The 19,142-nt window shown below is 32.5% G+C and overlaps 1 protein-coding gene and 1 non-coding gene across 2 annotated transcripts; both read left to right on the top strand.

Annotated features, from left to right (window-relative positions):
* The first annotated feature begins 508 nt into the window (after window positions 1–508).
* Window positions 509–15,627, top strand: LOC123660323 (methylcrotonoyl-CoA carboxylase subunit alpha, mitochondrial). Its single transcript, XM_045595429.1, has 14 exons — window positions 509–677; window positions 753–957; window positions 1,031–1,248; window positions 1,497–1,644; window positions 1,861–1,998; window positions 3,041–3,136; window positions 3,821–4,004; window positions 4,711–4,901; window positions 5,798–5,929; window positions 8,087–8,257; window positions 9,808–9,931; window positions 10,432–10,625; window positions 11,075–11,212; window positions 14,992–15,627. Exons 1-14 carry the CDS (start codon window positions 646–648, stop codon window positions 15,148–15,150), a joined length of 2,130 nt encoding a protein of 709 aa, XP_045451385.1. The 5' UTR covers window positions 509–645; the 3' UTR covers window positions 15,151–15,627.
* A 3,226-nt stretch (window positions 15,628–18,853) lies between these two features.
* Window positions 18,854–18,926, top strand: Trnaa-agc. Its single transcript has one exon. It is a non-coding gene; the product is annotated as a tRNA-Ala (tRNA).
* The last annotated feature ends 216 nt before the right edge of the window (window positions 18,927–19,142 follow it).

The following is a 19,142-nucleotide window of genomic DNA, read 5'->3' as shown; positions in this document are numbered from 1 at the left end:
AAAAAAATCGACTGTATATTTGACACGATTGACTCAATATCACTTCCTTGGGAGTTGGATGTGACAATGACATAATATACGCTACGCGGGACAAAACAGCATAACTTAACTCATTTATAGACAAAGAAGAGTAGACGAAAATATGAAATCTCAGACTTGGCTTCGGCCTTACTTTACCAGTCATCGAATCAGAAGAAAAATAAAGCTACTTCAGACTTGGCTCCGGCCTTTTGATATATCAGAACGAAACTTACAAATTCAAACTAGGCTGTATGGATTATAGTCCTTTGCATTTCCCTATTGGGGATAAATTTTAAAACAATAACAAGCATAACTTAACGTCACATTGACATTGGTGTCAGTGGTTATTGTATTTAAATTTTGGTTTAAATGCGGTATAAAAACAATTCGTCATTATCATCACTGAAGTACTTTGCTTGAATTAATTATATGATAAGAAATACAAATATAACCATGTATGACGATAAAGTAGTAATCGCACACACAAGTTATACACATACAAACATAAGTAGATACATTGAAAAGGCTCGGCAACTAAATATTCTTATCTTTGTTTTCACGTAACGATAAACATTAATGAAAAAATAATTAGTTATTGCGGTATTTAGTTGCTAGTAGGACGTAATGGCGTATTCAAATAAATTGAGTAAGATTTGGTAAGTTATTTGTATATTTTCGTTCAATAAAGTAAATAAGAATATTGACAATAATGTTTTTGGTTTACTTTACAGCACGTCATTAAATCTCAGTTATGGAGTTAGATTTAATCATGCCCAGAAACTCAAATCAGATTTACAACGGCGGCACATTGATAAAGTACTTATAGCGAACAGAGGAGAAATAGCTTGTAGGGTTATGAGAACTGCCAAAAAATTGGGAATAAAAACAGTTGCCGTGTATTCTGATGTTGATAAACATGCAATGCATGTTGAAATGGTATAACGCGAAAATAACTTACTTAAAATATTTTTTTAGTTCAAACAAAAATTATATTTTATATGTATTCTAGGCTGATGAGGCATATAACATTGGACCTGCACCATCCTCTCAAAGCTATTTAAATGCATCAAAGATTCTAGAAGTAGCAAAAAAGTCTAATAGCCAAGCTATTCACCCCGGCTATGGATTTCTGTCAGAAAATTTTGAGTTTTGTGAAAAATGTGCATGTGAAGGTGTTATCTTTATAGGTCCTCCACCTGCTGCCATAAGAGACATGGGTATCAAGAGGTATTCTAATTTTTACTAAAATATGTATAGGTTTGATTATTTTTTATAAACCGTATAATGCATATTTCAATGAATCATTGCTTAGTTTATGAAAAGTATCAGTTATTTAAATTCCAAATTAAAATGTTTTTTTATCTCAAAGTTAAATCAAAAAGTTTTATACAAGCTTAAAGAATATTCTTTTTAGGTCATAATAATGAATTTATATACAACATAAAATGTATTAATAATGTTATTTGATATTGCAGCACATCAAAAGCAATAATGTCGAGTGCAGGTGTGCCTATAGTGAAGGGTTATCATGGAGATAACCAGAGCATTGAAAAATTACAAGCCGAAGCTAAAAGAATTGGCTTTCCACTAATGATAAAAGCTGTTAGAGGAGGAGGAGGAAAGGTGCAAAATATTTGTATTATTTAATAATTTTACGTTTTAAATAATATAAGATCTAATTGGATTTCATTTTGATTTTAATTTCTAATGCTAACTCCATAATAAATAAATAAATAAAAAATTTACGTTAATGATATATTTTTTTTAATGTTTTAAGATTTTGTACTAAACTGTTTTTAAAATTGGATGAACTGAACATATAAATTTTCTGAGTTGCAGGGTATGAGAATTGCTATGACTGAATCAGATTTCTTGCCTCAATTAGAGTCAGCAAAGAGAGAATCTCAAAAATCTTTTGGTGACGATAATATGCTTCTAGAACAATATATTACTGACCCTCGGCACGTGGAAGTACAGGTACTAATTAACCTTAAGTTTATCCTTTAAATTACAGCTAGTGAAATATCCAAACATACTCATTCATAGTTAGCTGAAATTCCAACTGTGGAATCTGTAGAAACTGGAATATATATCATCTAATTGTTATTATCAAATATTTTTAACAAAACTCAAGTACTGGGATAGTTTTGCGTGATTATGTGTTGCACTTAAAGATGTTAATCTTTTTTTGTCATATTATTTTATTATTTTTAACAATATACAATGTCACAGTTTATGTCACAGTTTTTTGTTGTTAATACCAAAATTGTTTGCAATTTAATCTTTATATTTTTAATTTTCCAGATTTATAGTTATTTTATAGTTAATGAATTCTCTTTTTTTATGTTATTATGTGCTTACTTATGTTTGTAATATTTTGCCTTTGTATAAATTCCAACATTATAAATTTGACAAAAGTTTATTTGTTTGTTTGAATAGATTTACTTTTTGATTTAAAGATCAATTAAAAAAAAATTCTTTCATTTAGAAATCCTAATTATCGGGGGATATTCGCGGCCCACTATAATCTACATCTTTATTATATAATCAGATTACTTATTTACTTATATTATTCAAATACCCAATTAGCGTTAGATATTCCAGACACACCATAATTATTGTAATTTATTATACATATAATAACTAATTTGTCGCGCTTCAGCCTGTAATATCCCACTACTGGGCATAGGCCTCTTTCCCCATGTAGGAGAAGGACCAGAGCTTAATCCACCACGCTGCTCCAATGGTTGGCGGATATATTCCCTACTATGAGTAATGATCGCTATCAGGTGTATATGATAACAACTGGGACCGACGGCTTAACGTGCTCTCTGAGGCACGGTGGGGAGACCCATAAGGACTGCATAAACACCTATACCACGGCAAACACTTGTATGGCCACTACAAATGTTTGTCATGTGCGGGGATCAAACTCGCAACCGCCAGCGCAACAGGTACAATCCATGGCTGTAACCGTTCCGCCAACGCGGCGTCACTAAGACTAATTTGTCATTTACAGGTATTTGCTGATATGCATGGAAACGCAGTCCATTTATTTGAGAGGGACTGCTCTGTTCAGAGACGTCATCAGAAAATTATTGAAGAGGCACCAGCAGTAAGTTATTTTATTTATTCATTTATTCATTCACATATTCATAATTTTAAAATATATAAGTATAAGTTATATATAAAACAGTTATATAACTAAGTTAGCAATCTATACAATCCATCCTGTAAAATCCCACTGCTGGGCATAGGCCTCTTTCTCCATGTAGGAGAATAGAGCTTAATCCACCATGATGCTCCAATGCGGGTTGGCGGATATATTCCCTACTATGAGTAACGATCTCTGTCAGGTGTATAAGATAACAACCGGGACCGAGAGGTGAACATGCCCTTCCTAACATGGTGAAAAGACCTACAAGGACACCAGAAAGAAACATTTATACATATACAAATATCCACCCCAAGCGGTACGAACGAACAATATAATGTAAGTAATTTATAACTTCCAATAAATATATTAATAACTATTTACATATGTATGTTTTGCAGTATTTTTACATTCACACGCTCATACAATGATATAATGCTTAGTTAATGTCGAGTTCAAATAAGCTATTCATCTTAATAAATCAATAAAAATATCTAATCATAATCAAATTAAAAATATCATAATAATCAAATTAAAAATATCATAATAATCAAATAAAAATTTTCATTATTACGAAGACGAAAAAAATATTACTTATGTTACTTAAACTATTACTTATGTAAATAATGGCATTTTTTTTTTCAGCCTGGTATTTCAGAGGAAACACGTAAAGCCATAGGTGAGGCAGCCGTACGCGCAGCCAAAGCAGTCGGCTATGTGGGTGCAGGCACCGTGGAATTTATCCTCCACCGAGTTACACATGAATTTCATTTTATGGAGATGAACACGAGATTGCAAGTAGAACATCCAATTACTGAAATGATTACCGGTTAGTATTCTTTAACACAGAATTGTATGATGCTTCATTTTAACTTTTATTGCTATTTAAAAATGTAGGAAAGATATTAATTTCATAATACAGATTTAAATAGATTTTAATTAAGATTTGATACTCCCACTGATCCCAAGATTGATGAATTTCCATTCATCTTTCTCAGGTTGACAAATGGTGTTTTTTTTTGGAAGAGATTTATTTGGTAAACAAACCCCTGTCAATCGTAATTCACGTTTTTTAAACTTGTAAATATGCAGATATAATTTGTAGACAGTGTATACTTTTTCTATCTTTGTCTTATTATGCGAAATTTTTTGAAATTCATATGTATGGGCCACATATTATGGTGTCTTATTACAAAAAAAAAAATAACGAGTGCTCCGGTGTAGTGGTGCGAGCAGTCGTCTAAAACACCGACGGTTTGCAAGTTTAATTCCCGCTTGGGATGGATATTTGTAAGTGCACAAATATTTCGTTTCGGCTTGGATATCTGCTCTTGTAGGTCTCTCCACCGTGCCTCGGAAAGCACGTTAAGCCGTCGGCCCCGGTTGTTTTCATTATTACTCATAGTAGCAAACATATTCGCCAACTCGCAGTTGAGCAGCGTGGCGGATTAAGCTCCAACCCTTCTCCTACATGGAGAAAGAGGCTTAGAGAGCAGTGGTACGTTACAGGCTGAATCGTATTACAAAATTTATAGGTACCGACTTAGTGGAATGGCAACTAAGAGTGGCAGCTGGCGAGCCTCTCCCAGTGACGCAAGAGGATATAGTCCGACGAGGACACGCCGTAGAGTGCAGGATATATGCCGAAGAACCGAGGGCCGGTTTCCTTCCTCGTGCCGGTACATTACACAGACTGACACAACCAACGCCTGAGGAACATGTCCGGGTATGTATTCTTCTTTTTTATACTACTAGGGTAAAGAACATGAACACGGTTCGTTTGAAGGTAATCACTGTAGCATATCGTCAGTCCCTACTTCTGATCTCAACAGCATATCACTAATAGCTTTGGCTACCTTAGTCACAGCAAGAATACAACACTGCTTGAAAGCAGTATTATTTGGCTGTAATCTTCTGTAAAGTTCTCTCGCCCAGTTCCAGATTGTGAGCAAAATATTTTCTACTACGCCTTACTACAATTGAATTAATTTTTTAAGATTAGAAAGTAATCAAGAAGACATTTTTTCTCCATAATAATTCATAGATGGAACCATTATTCAACTAATAATGTAAAATACAACGAATATCTATTCATATACAATAACTAACAAAAAAAATTAACATATGCACAAAGGTAATGCTTAAAAAAACAATGAATCAAAAAAAAATTTGACAGTTGACTTATATTATTTAATCTTTTCTATTTTTACAATGCTGTGTGGTTACGGTATTAAAGAATATAGCCAAGTAAAGTGTGTCGTAAGAGGCGACTAAGGGATAACACAGTTCCACTACCACCTTGGAACTTAAAAAGCCGACCGACGGCGGGATAACCATCCAACTGTTGGCTTTGAAATACACAGGCCGAAGACGGGCAGCAGCGTCTTCACTGCGACAAAGCCAGCCCGCGGTCACCAACCCGCCTGCCCAGCTTGGTGACTATGGGCAAAACACACGAGTTCATACCATTATTGGCGTGAACTTGTGGAGGCCTATGTCCAGTAGTGGACTACGAAAGGCTGATATGATTTTTTTTGTTACATGGTGAAAACTTTACATATGTATTTAAAAGTATATTAAAGATAATAAATTTGTAGACAATTTTATGCTCTACTATTTTAGGTAGAAACTGGTGTCAGGGAAGGACAAGAAGTCTCCGTTCACTATGACCCTATGATTGCTAAACTTGTAGTATGGGGTAAAGATCGTAACGAAGCACTCGCCAAAACTAGACAGAAACTCTCTGAATACCAAGTAAGTAAATATATTACAGTATTACTTAACACAGCATTTTTCTAATCTCATTCTTAATTACAGAATTACTGCTTAAAAGTAAACAAAATGTATTTAAGTATTTTTTTTTCTTTTTCTGTATTATATCATTCTGTATTATATTAATATTCATTTTTATGCCTATTTTTGTATTATTAAATAAATAAATAAATTATATACGTAGTGCTGTACTTCAATCATGAAACAAGTTCTAAAAATAAATAATATAAATGCTTAAGTCATACATTTTTTTTTAATATTTTCCAGGTTTCGTATATACTAAGATTTATTACAATCCGTTTAATAGTTTTTGTTAGAAATAGTAACATATACCCTCACAAAATTTCACCTTCGTCATCTTAAGTGCCATTTCACAAAAATCGGTAACAATCCTCGGAATTGTAACATTTTGCCGTTGTTAATCTCAGTATTGGATGCAATAATATAATTTCTATTATTAAAATAACATAAATAATAGATAACCTTTGTTGTAGTAACATAATGCATCAGAATTTTTATTTATATTGTGTGTACTAAATTATTAACCTTTTCATCAACCGCTTCCCTGGTTAAATGGCCGAAATGTATACTTTGAAGTCCTATTTTTCAATAACGTCTATATTTTAGTTATAATAAATTTCGTAATATATGGAATATGTTTTTATTGATACGTAATTTAGATTTTATTCCATTTGTAACACCATTAATCCATAGTATTAATTTAGAGCTACGAATATTTTCCAAATAGGGTGTGCTGGAAGAAATCTCTCACAGGGATAAGCACACCCATTATACGTGAGTCTCCATGACAAAATATTGTGTATAATCTTGTACGTATAAAAAATTGTTAAATAAATAAATAAGTACAATTTTAAAATTGATATTTTTCTTAAAAAAACTATGAAATTTTAACGAACTATATACCAAAGTAAACTAACATGATTTAGGAACAAAAAAAATATATATTTAATACCTTTTGTATTAAATTTTTTAAGAGATAGTATATAATACCACGCATCAACTCAGTAAACCTGTCGAAGGCCTCTTGCCTCTTAGAGGTACGATCTAAGTCGAATTCTCTTTCTTTTATCGATCTCGGTCAAACGCGCCAAGCGACTGTTGTAATAGTGTGATACACCGCATTTGATACTTTCATGAAAATAAAAAAATATGCGAAAATTGCTGTAAAATAATATAATTTCTGTAAAACAAATGTATCATTTAAAATCTTTTTTCTCACCCTATCAATACAAATAGGCGTTTAAAATAAATATATTTGTGTTATTGAGTTTATAAAACAATTAAAGCCGGCAAAATTTGATGGTATGCTTGCATCCAAAACTATGCAACTCGCATTCACACTCAGATTTTCTGGAGCATAATAAAAAGCTGATTTATTTATATCGTAACGAATCGTCGATTCCTTCGTAAACTCAAAAAACCTGTAAATCAATTTAAAAAAAGTTGTATGTGTATTTATGTACGCACGTAAGAATTTATAAGTACTTCATTGGCTAGCTAACTTCACGTTACTAACTTCTTCGTGAATTAGCTAACTTCAGGGTGTCAGTATTTTTCGTGACGGTGTACGCGTGCATCATAAAAATTTACTCACATAATTTATCCCTAACGCGCCAAGAGAAGTATAATTTTAAAAGTGTATTTTTTAAAATTATTTTTTTGTTTTTATTTTAAATTTATTGATCTTTTTACAAATTATGTAAAAAAAAACATTTTATAACATAGTTATTACCATTTTATAAAGATTAGAAAAATTTACGAAAACTTGCAGAGCACTAGTGAAATGGCTCTTAAAACGATTTTAGTAGTTTTTTTTATGCAAGTGATATATATATCCACGGGCTTTGTACAAATATTTCTTTCCGATTTGTCCTGATCCATATTTGTCCTTGTGGTGCCTTAGAGAGCACGTTAAGCTATCGGTCCCGGTTGTTATCATACACACCTGATAGTGATCATTAGTCGAAGTAGAGAATATATATATAAACCCGCAGTGGAGCAGCGTGGGTGAAGCTTCAATCCATCTCCAACATGAAGTAAGAAACCTAGCCCAGCAGTGAGACACAGACCGAATAGTGGTCGTGAAGTAATGAGTAAAATGTCGTCGTATTCAACAAGGTAGCGGGTCTAGAAACGAACGTGAACTTCCTGTTGCGGCTGAGCGGCGCGGGCGCGTTCGTGTCGGGCGACGTGCACACCGCCTTCATCGCGCAGCACGGGGCCGAGCTGTTCCCGCCGAGCGACGCGCAGCTGGGCGCCGAGCGCGCCGTGCAGGCTGCACTGGGATATGTAATTATATATTGTTTTCTGTTTACGCGAATTTCACTCATTATAATGGAACAACTTTTTCGGATTTTAACGTGACCATGGTTGCTGTAAAATATCCAAAAAAATATCCAAAACGACGGGCATCTAAAAAACTTAATAAACCGCGATAAAAGGTGCCTCCGAGGAGCTCTGATAACCTTACACACCACAGGATCACAACACTGCTTTAAAGTTGTATTATTTAGCTGTGACCTTCTGTGAGGTCTAGGTTCTTCCCCAGTGGGCTGCTCCTGATTTTGAGCAGGATACTTCCTGCTGTGCACTATCTCAGTCGTTATTATTAGTAATAAAAAAAATATTACTAATCATTGACGACTCTAGTCCATGTAGCGCCCGGGTGCAACTAATACAGTGGCGCCCAAAAAAAAAAACTCAGCCTACAAAAAAAAACAATCGTTTTTTTTTTTATTAATAATAATAAAAAAATCGATTTTTTTTATGCGTCCCTCAATACCCAGCGCCCGGGTGCATCTCACCTCCTACACTATAGGCAAAGATGGCGGTTTTTAGTAGCTTTTAGTATGAAATAAAAATTGTTCCTAATTTAATTAAATAAATTAAGTTTTAGTATGATGCGTTGTCAAGATACAGTGAGACATTTTGAATCCTACATACAACAATTATAATTTACGTCCATAATTCTATTGAGGAATTAATAATAACCATATGACTTATCTGACGCATCGAACTGAGTACCGCTATTTTTTTTATACATCAATAACAAATACAAAAAAGTGTGGGTGTCAGCTCCGACGCACGACTGGAGTTTACTCCTTCAGATCGACTGTCTAAGTGTCTAAATAGGCACAAAAAAGCTTACTAGTCTAAGAAAAATATTAATACCATATCAAATGATAAATAAAGTCAAACACATCAAACAACAACAGTCAAACATATCATCGATAGATGAGGATACCCATTACGACGAGATGGCGTTATTAGAAATCGTCGTTACACCGTTAGACTTTACGCGATAGATGGCGTTACGAGAAACGTAACGAAGTCATTCGTTCAGTAGATCCTACTCCTATTTCTAACCGACTTCAAAAAACAAGGAGGTTACTCAATTCGACCATCTATATATATATATATATATATATATATATATATATATATATATATATATATCATCGATATCTGATTACAACTTTTGGAGTAATCTTTGATCATGCGTATTTACTTGACTATTTTTCGTCTACCTACGTTGTATTTACACTTGTCGATATAATTGAAGTCGGTTTTTTTCGTTTGCCCGCAAACACAATTATTTCATACTAGTGGCCTTATATGAAAATCGATTCTTAAGGAGTAAATTCCAGTAAAGTCCAAAAAAAATTCTCACATTTGGTACAGTCGTTCGAAAATAATACGCGTAAGTACATTTATGCGAATTTTATTTATAGTTGATAAAAAATAATTTTAATATTTCTAGGAAATAGGTTTGAACTTAATAAATATTAATATTAAATGCGTAAATAAATGGATAGTTATTCTTTTTATTTTCTTTGTAGTTAATAAAATCTCAAATTGAAGTTACTTCAAACGACTCATGGAAGGGAATCTCTGTAGCTCCAAATGCATGGAGACCGAATTATAATTTAGAAAAGACTGTGAATTTGAAGTTTAATGACAACGGTAAGTATGTCTTAAGGTTAATTTTATTAATAAGAACAGAACGTTTTATTATTGTTTTAAACGTTTATATTGCATTTTCTTAAAAATAACTTTCGATAACATATTTATTTAATTATTTAAAAATAATATATAAATGTATAAAATTTAATTCTATAATTCAAAATTAGCACTTTTGTGTCAAGCTTCTCAATAATTATCGATTAATATTACTCAAAAAAAGTTTGTCACTCTCTTAGTGAGGCTTTAGTTATCTTCATGTTGACCATTTTTATTACCACGAATGAATTAAATTGCTAAAATTAAAAACAATGATTTGCATAACGCATTGTGTAAAAACTTTAAAAAAGTTGACAAATGTATATTTAATGTTTATTTATGTATTAAAAAGTGTGGTAATAGTTGCTAAAGGAATTTTATAAAATAAAAAGTTTGTCAAACAATATTGTCATTATTCTTTTTGTAATCGTACTAATTATTATTATTATTATTGTTATTTTTAGAAACGAAAGTAACGGTTAAGTTTGACAATGCCCCTAACACTTACCTGGTAAAAGTGAACAATGGAGAGTTTAAATCTGTTGAGGCTCATGTAAAGTCGACTGAACAAGGACTAAGACTGATTTGTAAAATTGATGACAAAACGACCAACGTTGGCTTACTGACGCACGACAATGAAGTACATGTTTATGATCAGGTATTTTTAATTTTATTTGTTTACTGCGCTCATTAATTGATTCTGGGTTCTGTGAAAATAACCTCAAAAGTTATTTACTTATAGACATATTCAGATTATTTTTATTATTTTTTCGTTTCAGTGTTGTTGTCTTTGGTACTTAAGTTTTTTTTCTTAGTAAGCAGATACTTTATTTATTTTTTTATAATTATTAAATTATCTAAATTCTTCTTGTTTGCATTTTAGTACCTAATCTAATTTTATCAATATCGTTATCATCTATAACACTATTTACGAAATTGTGATATTTTGTTGGGGATCTAATAAGCAAAAAAATATATATATTAACATAATAGATGACTGAAAAATTAAAAAAGTATCATTATAACTTTTGTTTTACAATTTATAACAAAATATTCCAAAGAATAAAATGTTTATTTAACATATAATTTCGTCTATGACGTTAACAGTATGGTCAGACAGTCGTAAATCTACCGCGTCCCAAGTACCAAGAACTATCTGGAGCTGATGCAACGGCCTCGGCGGACAGCGCCAGTTCCCCGACACCGGGGGTGCTCGAGAGGGTACTGGTTAATAAAGGCGATAAGGTAAAATTATTAAACTTATGTACACTAATATATTAATACGTGTATACGGGAAATCGAAATCTGAAAAGCCTCGTGAAAGTAAATATAGTGAGTGGTAAGGTATGCTTAAAGCACTTCAAAATCTAGAACAAATTCATAAAATAACTTGTAATATCGATTTTAAGGAACTTTAAGCATTGATTTATTATTTTTATGTAAATTACGTATTTACGTAATTCAGTTCTTATATTAGAAATCAAAATATGTAGAAATATATAATAATTTTCTGTCAGAGTGAGTATAAATTAAGGTTAGGAGTTGAAACAATATCTTTTGTTTTAATCTTTATATATTTATAGAGGGCTTATTCATACACTGAATATGTCACCTTCATAGGGGCTTATATAAAACTTATCTACGCTTTATTACTAGTTTGTACAAGTTATACATCATTCCAGCCTCTGATGACAATGGATTGCTCAAAATCATATTACGTAGACCCAAATCGAACAAATTAATATTATATTTAATCAAAAAACCTCACCTCCCCGACTCAACGCGAACACATTCGATCTGAACATGAAACAATGTCTTAACATGCGTAAATGATTAATGCATTTTAATGAAGTAGGGAAGTCCTATTCTGCTCATAATCTGGAAGATCTCGTTTGGGGCTTTGTGTTCTTGTGGTGAGTAACGTGACCATGGCTCCTGGGGAGAGTCGAGGGTAGGGTCGACAACGCGGTTGCGATACTTCTGGTGTTGCAGGCGTGTATCGGCAACAGCTTCACATCAGGTGGGTATGTTTCGTATGTTTGCTTGCTGACCTAGTCGTTTAATATATATGCTCTGACAGATATGAAAAAACATATAACGAAGTGAAAATATTACGCTTCAGCCTGTAATATCCCACTACTGGGTATAGGCCTCTTTCCCCATGTAGGAGAAGTATCAGAGCTTAATTCACTACGCTGCTCTAATGCGAGTTGGCGAATATATTCCCTACTGTGAGTAACGATCGCTATCAGGTGTACATGATAACAACCGGGACTGACGGCTTAACGTGCTCTCCGAGGTGCGGTGGGGAGACCCACAAGGACTTCACAAACACCCAGATCACGGCAAACACCCGTATGGCCAATACTAATGTTTGTCATATCCGGGGATCGAACCCGCAACCGCCAACGCAACAGGTACAATCCATGGCTGTAACCGTTGTTAAAAATATTAATGGTTTGTTATTTTGTTAATAATATTGTATTAGTTCTATAATATATACAGCCCAATAAACAAGTTTTCTTTCTTTCAAATTAATGACGTTAATAATTATATAAAATGTGGCATTAACATACACTTTGACATTTTTAAATACATATAACAAAACCCATAAACGTCCAGACTGTTTTGCTTCTGAGTCCAAAGAAACAAAGACAGTTAATTTCACAGCTTTTCTTTCTTTAAAGTAACCTTTCTTATATGTTTCGATCATAAAAAATTAGAGAAACAATTTAATTGTAGTAACAAGTTTTTTTTTGAAATGATAATTTTGCTGACCCGACGAACCTCGTACCGCCATATATATTTTTTTTAATACAAACTCTTCTGTCGTGAACAAAAGCTAAAAAAACGAAATATCGAATTTGGTGCCGTGATTTGGAAGTTACGCGCGTTCATACGTTTCGGCAACTCCAGTTTTATAAAGACTAAGTACATATTAATATGTAATTTAAAAATTTAATTACTTTTTTTATCAAAGTTCTTATAAATGCAGTCAAGGTCACAACAGAACATTTGAAATCAGTTATTTGGCTCGGTTCCTAGACGAAATGCCAAATGACGCTTAAACCTGAAACGATAGATATCTAATGCAGTTAAACATAATACTTTTTGACGTAATTAAATTGCTGAATACATTATTAGAATTAAATACTAAATCAAACAAAATTATTGTCAAATAGCGCTATTCAAACCACGTTTTTTTATAAAAAATAGGTATTATTTTCTATTCAGATTTATTTCTGCTATTGAATTCTATTATTGAATTATATAAATAATGAATTCTATAAGCTATTTTTTTTTCATCAATAACATTACCTATTGTAGTAAGTATTTAGGTTAGTAAAATGGTATTGTATTCACACTTCAGCCTAATACAGTCCACTGCTGGACATGGGCCTCCTCAAATTCGTGCCAAAAATTTCGTAAACTCATGTGTTGTCACTCATAGTCACCACGCTGGGCTGGAGTGACCGCAGGGCTAACTTTGTCGCACCGAAGACGCTGCGGCCCGTCTTCGGTCTGTGTATTTCAAAACTAGCAGTTGGATGGCTATCACGCCATCGGTCGGCTTTTTAAGTTCCAAGGTGCTAGTGGAACTGTGTTATCCCTTAGTCGCCTCTTACGACACCCACGGGAAGAGAGGGGGTGGCTATACTCTTACTGCCGTAACCACACAGCAGGTACTGTATTCGCACTGATTTAAATATGTTATGTCATTTTGAAGTAAAAATTGTAGATTTTTTGAACACATTTTTTCACTATTGATCCATTTAATTTGTTTTTTCGTAAGATAGCTTGTTTAGAGATTTGTTGAGGTCTTGAATCTTACATTAATACGCATGGTAGAGCAATTGTAATTAATTACATTAATTTATTGCTCTGGCAATGTGAAGTTTTAAAAGGACAACCTTTTTTGCTGGATGTTGTGAATTTTGCCAGTTCACAAGTCATTGTAAAAAATGATCATCGTTTACCATTTTTGGCTTGTTTTTGGCGACGAAAAGAGTTACAAATATATTATTGTTTAAAAATATGTATTACAGAGGATCTAGGGGTGGAGGAAGAAAAAGGAATGTTGAATTTCGGCTCTCTATACCAAATGTGTCTGCAATATCTATGCACGCCTATTTTCCATTAGATTGTGGTACTTTTCACCGACTTCATAAAACGAGGGGGTTACTCAATTCGATCGTATATATATTTATGTATGTTCGGGGATAACTTCGTTTATGAACAGATTTTAATAATTCTTTTTTGTTGAAAAGGAGATATCCCCAGTGTGGTACCATGATAAGGAAACCAGGATCTGATCATGGAATCCCAGAGAAATCGAGGGAAACCCTCGAAAATCGTAGTGACGACTAGTGCGTTTGTTAATTTTTTTCGTCAACTTACGTTGTATTACTTGTCTACGTAATTGAAATCCGTTTTTTTTCGTTTGCGAGCAAACAGTACACAGCTGGCCATAAAGCTCTCAGTAGTTACCAATATTAAAACCACACTGGTTGGTGGTTTAGGGGTCATTCAAATATTACGTAAGCAGAATTTTAGTAATTTTAAGCCCCCTCCTGAACCTTGTCAGCGAAAGTCAGCAAAACCCTACCCCAGCCCCCTATGCTTACGTAAACATTGGTTCATATATTTTCAATCTATTCAGAAATAATAAATAAGTATTGGTTACATAATCGCCATATAGACCCCTTCAGCTCCCATTTCATCAAAAATAAACAAAACAAAGACTAGCCCCTTCGGTGTTTACGTAATACTTGAATAACCCCTTGTCTACATAATAAAATTAAAATGATATGATTTTTTGAAACTCCCAATTATATAAATATACATAAAAATCTATTGCCGTAGCGCCAGTATAATTTAATAGTATTAGGATCTATTTTATGTAGTATTAGGCTTTCTGACATAAATATGTAACTAATGATTTTAAATTAATACAGAACGTTCCAGTATAACCTTTAAGTGTTTTAAATAAGTGTTAATCATCATAAAATCTTATATCCCCTAAGGTGGTGAAAGGGCAGCCGCTGTTCGTAGTGATTGCTATGAAGATGGAGTATGTCGTGCGGTCACCGAGAGATGGCGTTGTAGCCGAAATAGCCTCTTTCAATCTAGGAGACTCCGTCGGCAAGGGCGCTCAAGTCGTTTTACTTCAAGGCGAGAATTAGGTTTATTTAAGTATATCTACATATGATTTAGTAAAAACGCAACGTGGACTGGATATCATAATTTATTTGTTAATAAGAGTATTAGTTTTCAAAATATGACATACACAAATTTATAAATAAATATTATATATAAATTTATATTTTTTGTCTATGAAATATCTAATTGCGTTGAAGTGTTCCTTAAACGATTATTAAGATATGATATAATTAATATATACTTTATACAGTAATATAATTATATATCTTCAATGATATATTTTTTTCCTTTTTTTTTTGCTTAGTGCTTATATAAAAAGTTTAAGTGATTTTAGTAGTTTTTTGTTTTTGTATGTTGGTTGTTTAGTTAGTAGTTTCTAAACTTCTATACGTTTTGATATTCATATTTTTTCTAATTTTATAATACACAACACACTGTATTATAACTGGACATTGTATTGTTGTACTTTGTATTTTTGACCAAATAAATTATACTTTTTTTACAAAAAAAAAATTAATTCAAATCCTTCCCAAAAAATTATATTTTATAAGAAACATAAGATATAAAAGAAATAAAGGTATTTTATTTTTACTATGTCGTCAACTTTTTATAAGTTATCATACGAAATTTGATTTCTAATACTAAACCATTAAACACATTAATGCCTCCGAGTTTTTAACCTATTATCCCAAGTCGTCCAGTTCGGATAAATATGAAGGGACGAGAATCGAGGTAATTTTTTAACCGACTTCCAAAAAAGGAGGAGGTTCTCAATTCGACTGTAATTGAAGTCGGTTTTTTTTTTCGTTTGCGAGCAAACACAATTATTTGGTGTGAACATCATTAAAAAATATGAGAATGCGACAACAAACAATTCCGCGAGACAATACCTTTTCATTGGATGACGTGATTTTGTTATAAAGTGTAATTACAATACCAGAAAGTTTAAGGAATTGTGAAGGGAATAAGGGACTTCCGAGAACTATTATAAACAAGTTATAAACTACTTTTTGAGAAAAAAGACCTGTATAACTCAGGTGAAATACAAGTTGAATTTGTTTATTTATTTATTAATTTAAATATTATAATTTTTAATTTATAATTATTTATGCTTAAATAAGCATACTAACAATATACATATTTTTACATTGATATAAACACAGTAGACAAGTAAGGTCATTAATACATATAATATCAATAACTAAAATGCATAACATTCAATAAAAAAAATCAGCTTACATAACACAAAACAAAACCGTTAATTATTATTAAAAGAAAAAAAAATTGTTACAAAAGAGAATATTAATTTTAAAAAATATGTTATTTGTGGAAATGAACAATAGTGTTTCTTAGAACATATTAAAAGGATCAACAAATGTGTCAATGCCTGGTAATTTTTTTGCTATTTTCTTATAATTCATACATAGTTTAACTATTGGCGCCTGATTTCCAATGTGAGTTTTGATTGTAGAATATGAAAGATGTTATGGATTAATTATAAATTGATCGTAAAATAAAATAATATGTAATAATACCAATGAAAAAGACTAATTAAAAGTCTAATTTATTAGATACCTATATACCTATACCTACTTAGCACTAAAACGAAATCCGTTCTGTTTTTTTTTTTTTTACTAAGACTATTTTAAATTGTATTCATTAGTTACTTGAGGCATTCATAATTACATATTACAAACGAATTAACATAAATAATGTTATATAGCATGCAACTATGTAGATACTTATTAAATATAAATATCTAATTCAAGAAGTAAATAATATAAAAGCACGGTAATGTTATAATTATATTATATATATGTATATAATTATAATCTTAAATTTTCATTATTAAAAAAAAACATAAAATTTTACTTCTGTATTTCATAATTATGAATAGAACCGCAAATGCCCTAAGTAGGGGAACACCGGGCAAGATGGGGTAGTTAAGGTTTAAAGCTCCAGAAATCGTAGGGGATCATGGTTTCATAATCATATTTATTCTTAATCAGGCTTGTAGTTATCAATCTTACATATTAAATTTAAATCAGGAACACAGCACCATAGAATTGTTAATAATATAACAAAATGTAAAATATGACATATCACCCCATCATGCCCGATAGGTCGGGTAAGATGGGGTGGGCCTAATGGGCAAGATGGGGTATAGCCATTCTCTCGACTATTCAGGAGTGCAGAACTCGCAAATGAATGTTGCTTCGGCATCATTATCATCCACTCCTGCGCAGCCATAATGTAACCATTTACCACAAGAAGAATAAGCAATCCAACCTTTCTTGGAGTCGAAATATAACCCTGTAGAATGTAGGCATGGAGTGTTTTCGGTTTCAACATCACTCTTTTCAGAAGAAGACTGTCTAATACGTTTCTTTGGATTATATTTCTTTGTGGCTTTAGTTTTGTTTCTCTTCCTTTTTCTGTTTTCGCTCCTTTTTTCTCTGTCTGATTTCCTTGTTTTGCTTTTTAAACTTTTCTGTCACATTTTTTAAAATAAATTCTTTTAACTTAACTCTTAACAACTTCTGTTTATAGGATGAAGACGTTATGATAATAGTTTTACCGCGTTTTTTCGCAGAGGCAATAGTTGCTTTGGGCTGGCTAATGCACTAAATTAGGCCAATAAGAAAATCTAGGGGAAGGACTCAAATTTAATTAAGTGTTAATTTTAGTTGCACTAGTTGTCACAACTGTTGAAGTAGCAGGATCTGTAACAACAACTGCAGTACTCGTTGCTGTTGTTGTAAGAGGTGCTGCCACAGTATCTACAGTTTAAAAAAAAAACCGATTTCTATGTCTAGTAAATAATCCATCAAGCTCATCCTCTTCTTCTTTTTGCGAAAATACTGGTACCCAAAGGTACCTTTACATTCTTTTTTAGCCTTTTTTACCTTTCATTCCAATGTAGTTTGTGGGACTAAGAAAAATTTTGCAGCTAACATATATCCCATTTCTCGCTTCAAAACAACTTCTATCGCCTTATTCAGTGCTTCCCTTGACCGTTTTCCTCTTCCTGAGTTTCTTTTATAAACATATATGACTTTTTTAAAACATAAACCATCCTAAAACAATATATAAAAAAATATAAATAATCAAAACCGTGTCAGGCATCAGGGTGGGGTATCAGATACCCCATCTTGCCCGTTGATTCGTTTCAAAATTAATATTCAAACAAAAAAAAATTGAATAATGTTTCATAACAAAACAAGTTATTACCTCTTACTGCAATGTACTGTAGATAGGATTAACCGAGGTGCCGCTTAAAATTCACCAAATACAAGTTTCTTGCACTACGAAACGTAAATATAAGAAATTTTAATACGAACAAACGAAATCTACTTTTCGACGATAACTAAAACAAATGAATAGCCGCTGTGTTAGTACTCGTGTGACTAAGAGCTGTCGTGGCGGCCAGTAGCGAGATGGTAGAGCGAATGAGATCGATCAATTTAAATCACCTGAAAAGCCTGATACCCCGTCTTGCCCACCACCCCGTCTTGCCCGGTGTTCCCCTAAATACCATGATATAGGTCATGTGCGTTCCTCCGCTACCACAAAATATCTAATATTGAGGACTGATAAACATCAGGATAAGATAAGTAACAGAACCTTGACAGGTTGGCATAAGGCACGTGAAAGTTGTTCGTGAATAATTTCCGTAACTAACAAGGCTGTAATAATATGTACGCTAAATTCAATTATGAATATAACGGGGGCGTAGCTCAGATGGTAGAGCGCTCGCTTAGCATGCGAGAGGTACCGGGATCGATACCCGGCGCCTCCAAATACATATTACTTTTTCTTTATTTTTAACATATGCTTAAAAATAATGTAATATTCCTTTTACGAAATGGACTTTTGATAATACTCCTTTTTCAAATTAATTTCTATTAAATAGGACAAAAATAATCGAAGCCATACAGTTTTTACTTTATATTTATTTAATTTCTTCCTTTTTTTATTTAAAATATCAATAGATATCTACTTTATTTCTTCAAAA

Source organism: Melitaea cinxia, chromosome 2, assembly GCF_905220565.1.
Source record: "Melitaea cinxia chromosome 2, ilMelCinx1.1, whole genome shotgun sequence".
NCBI lineage: Eukaryota > Metazoa > Arthropoda > Insecta > Lepidoptera > Nymphalidae > Melitaea > Melitaea cinxia.
This window is presented reverse-complemented; position numbering and strand designations above follow the sequence as displayed.

Coding starts and splice junctions, on each gene's coding strand:
- LOC123660323 (XM_045595429.1), top strand. CDS start 646: ATGGCGTATTCAAATAAATTGAGTAAGATTTG. Junction 958..1,030: donor ATGCAATGCATGTTGAAATG/GTATAACGCGAA, acceptor TATGTATTCTAG/GCTGATGAGGCATATAACAT. Junction 1,999..3,040: donor CTCGGCACGTGGAAGTACAG/GTACTAATTAAC, acceptor TGTCATTTACAG/GTATTTGCTGATATGCATGG.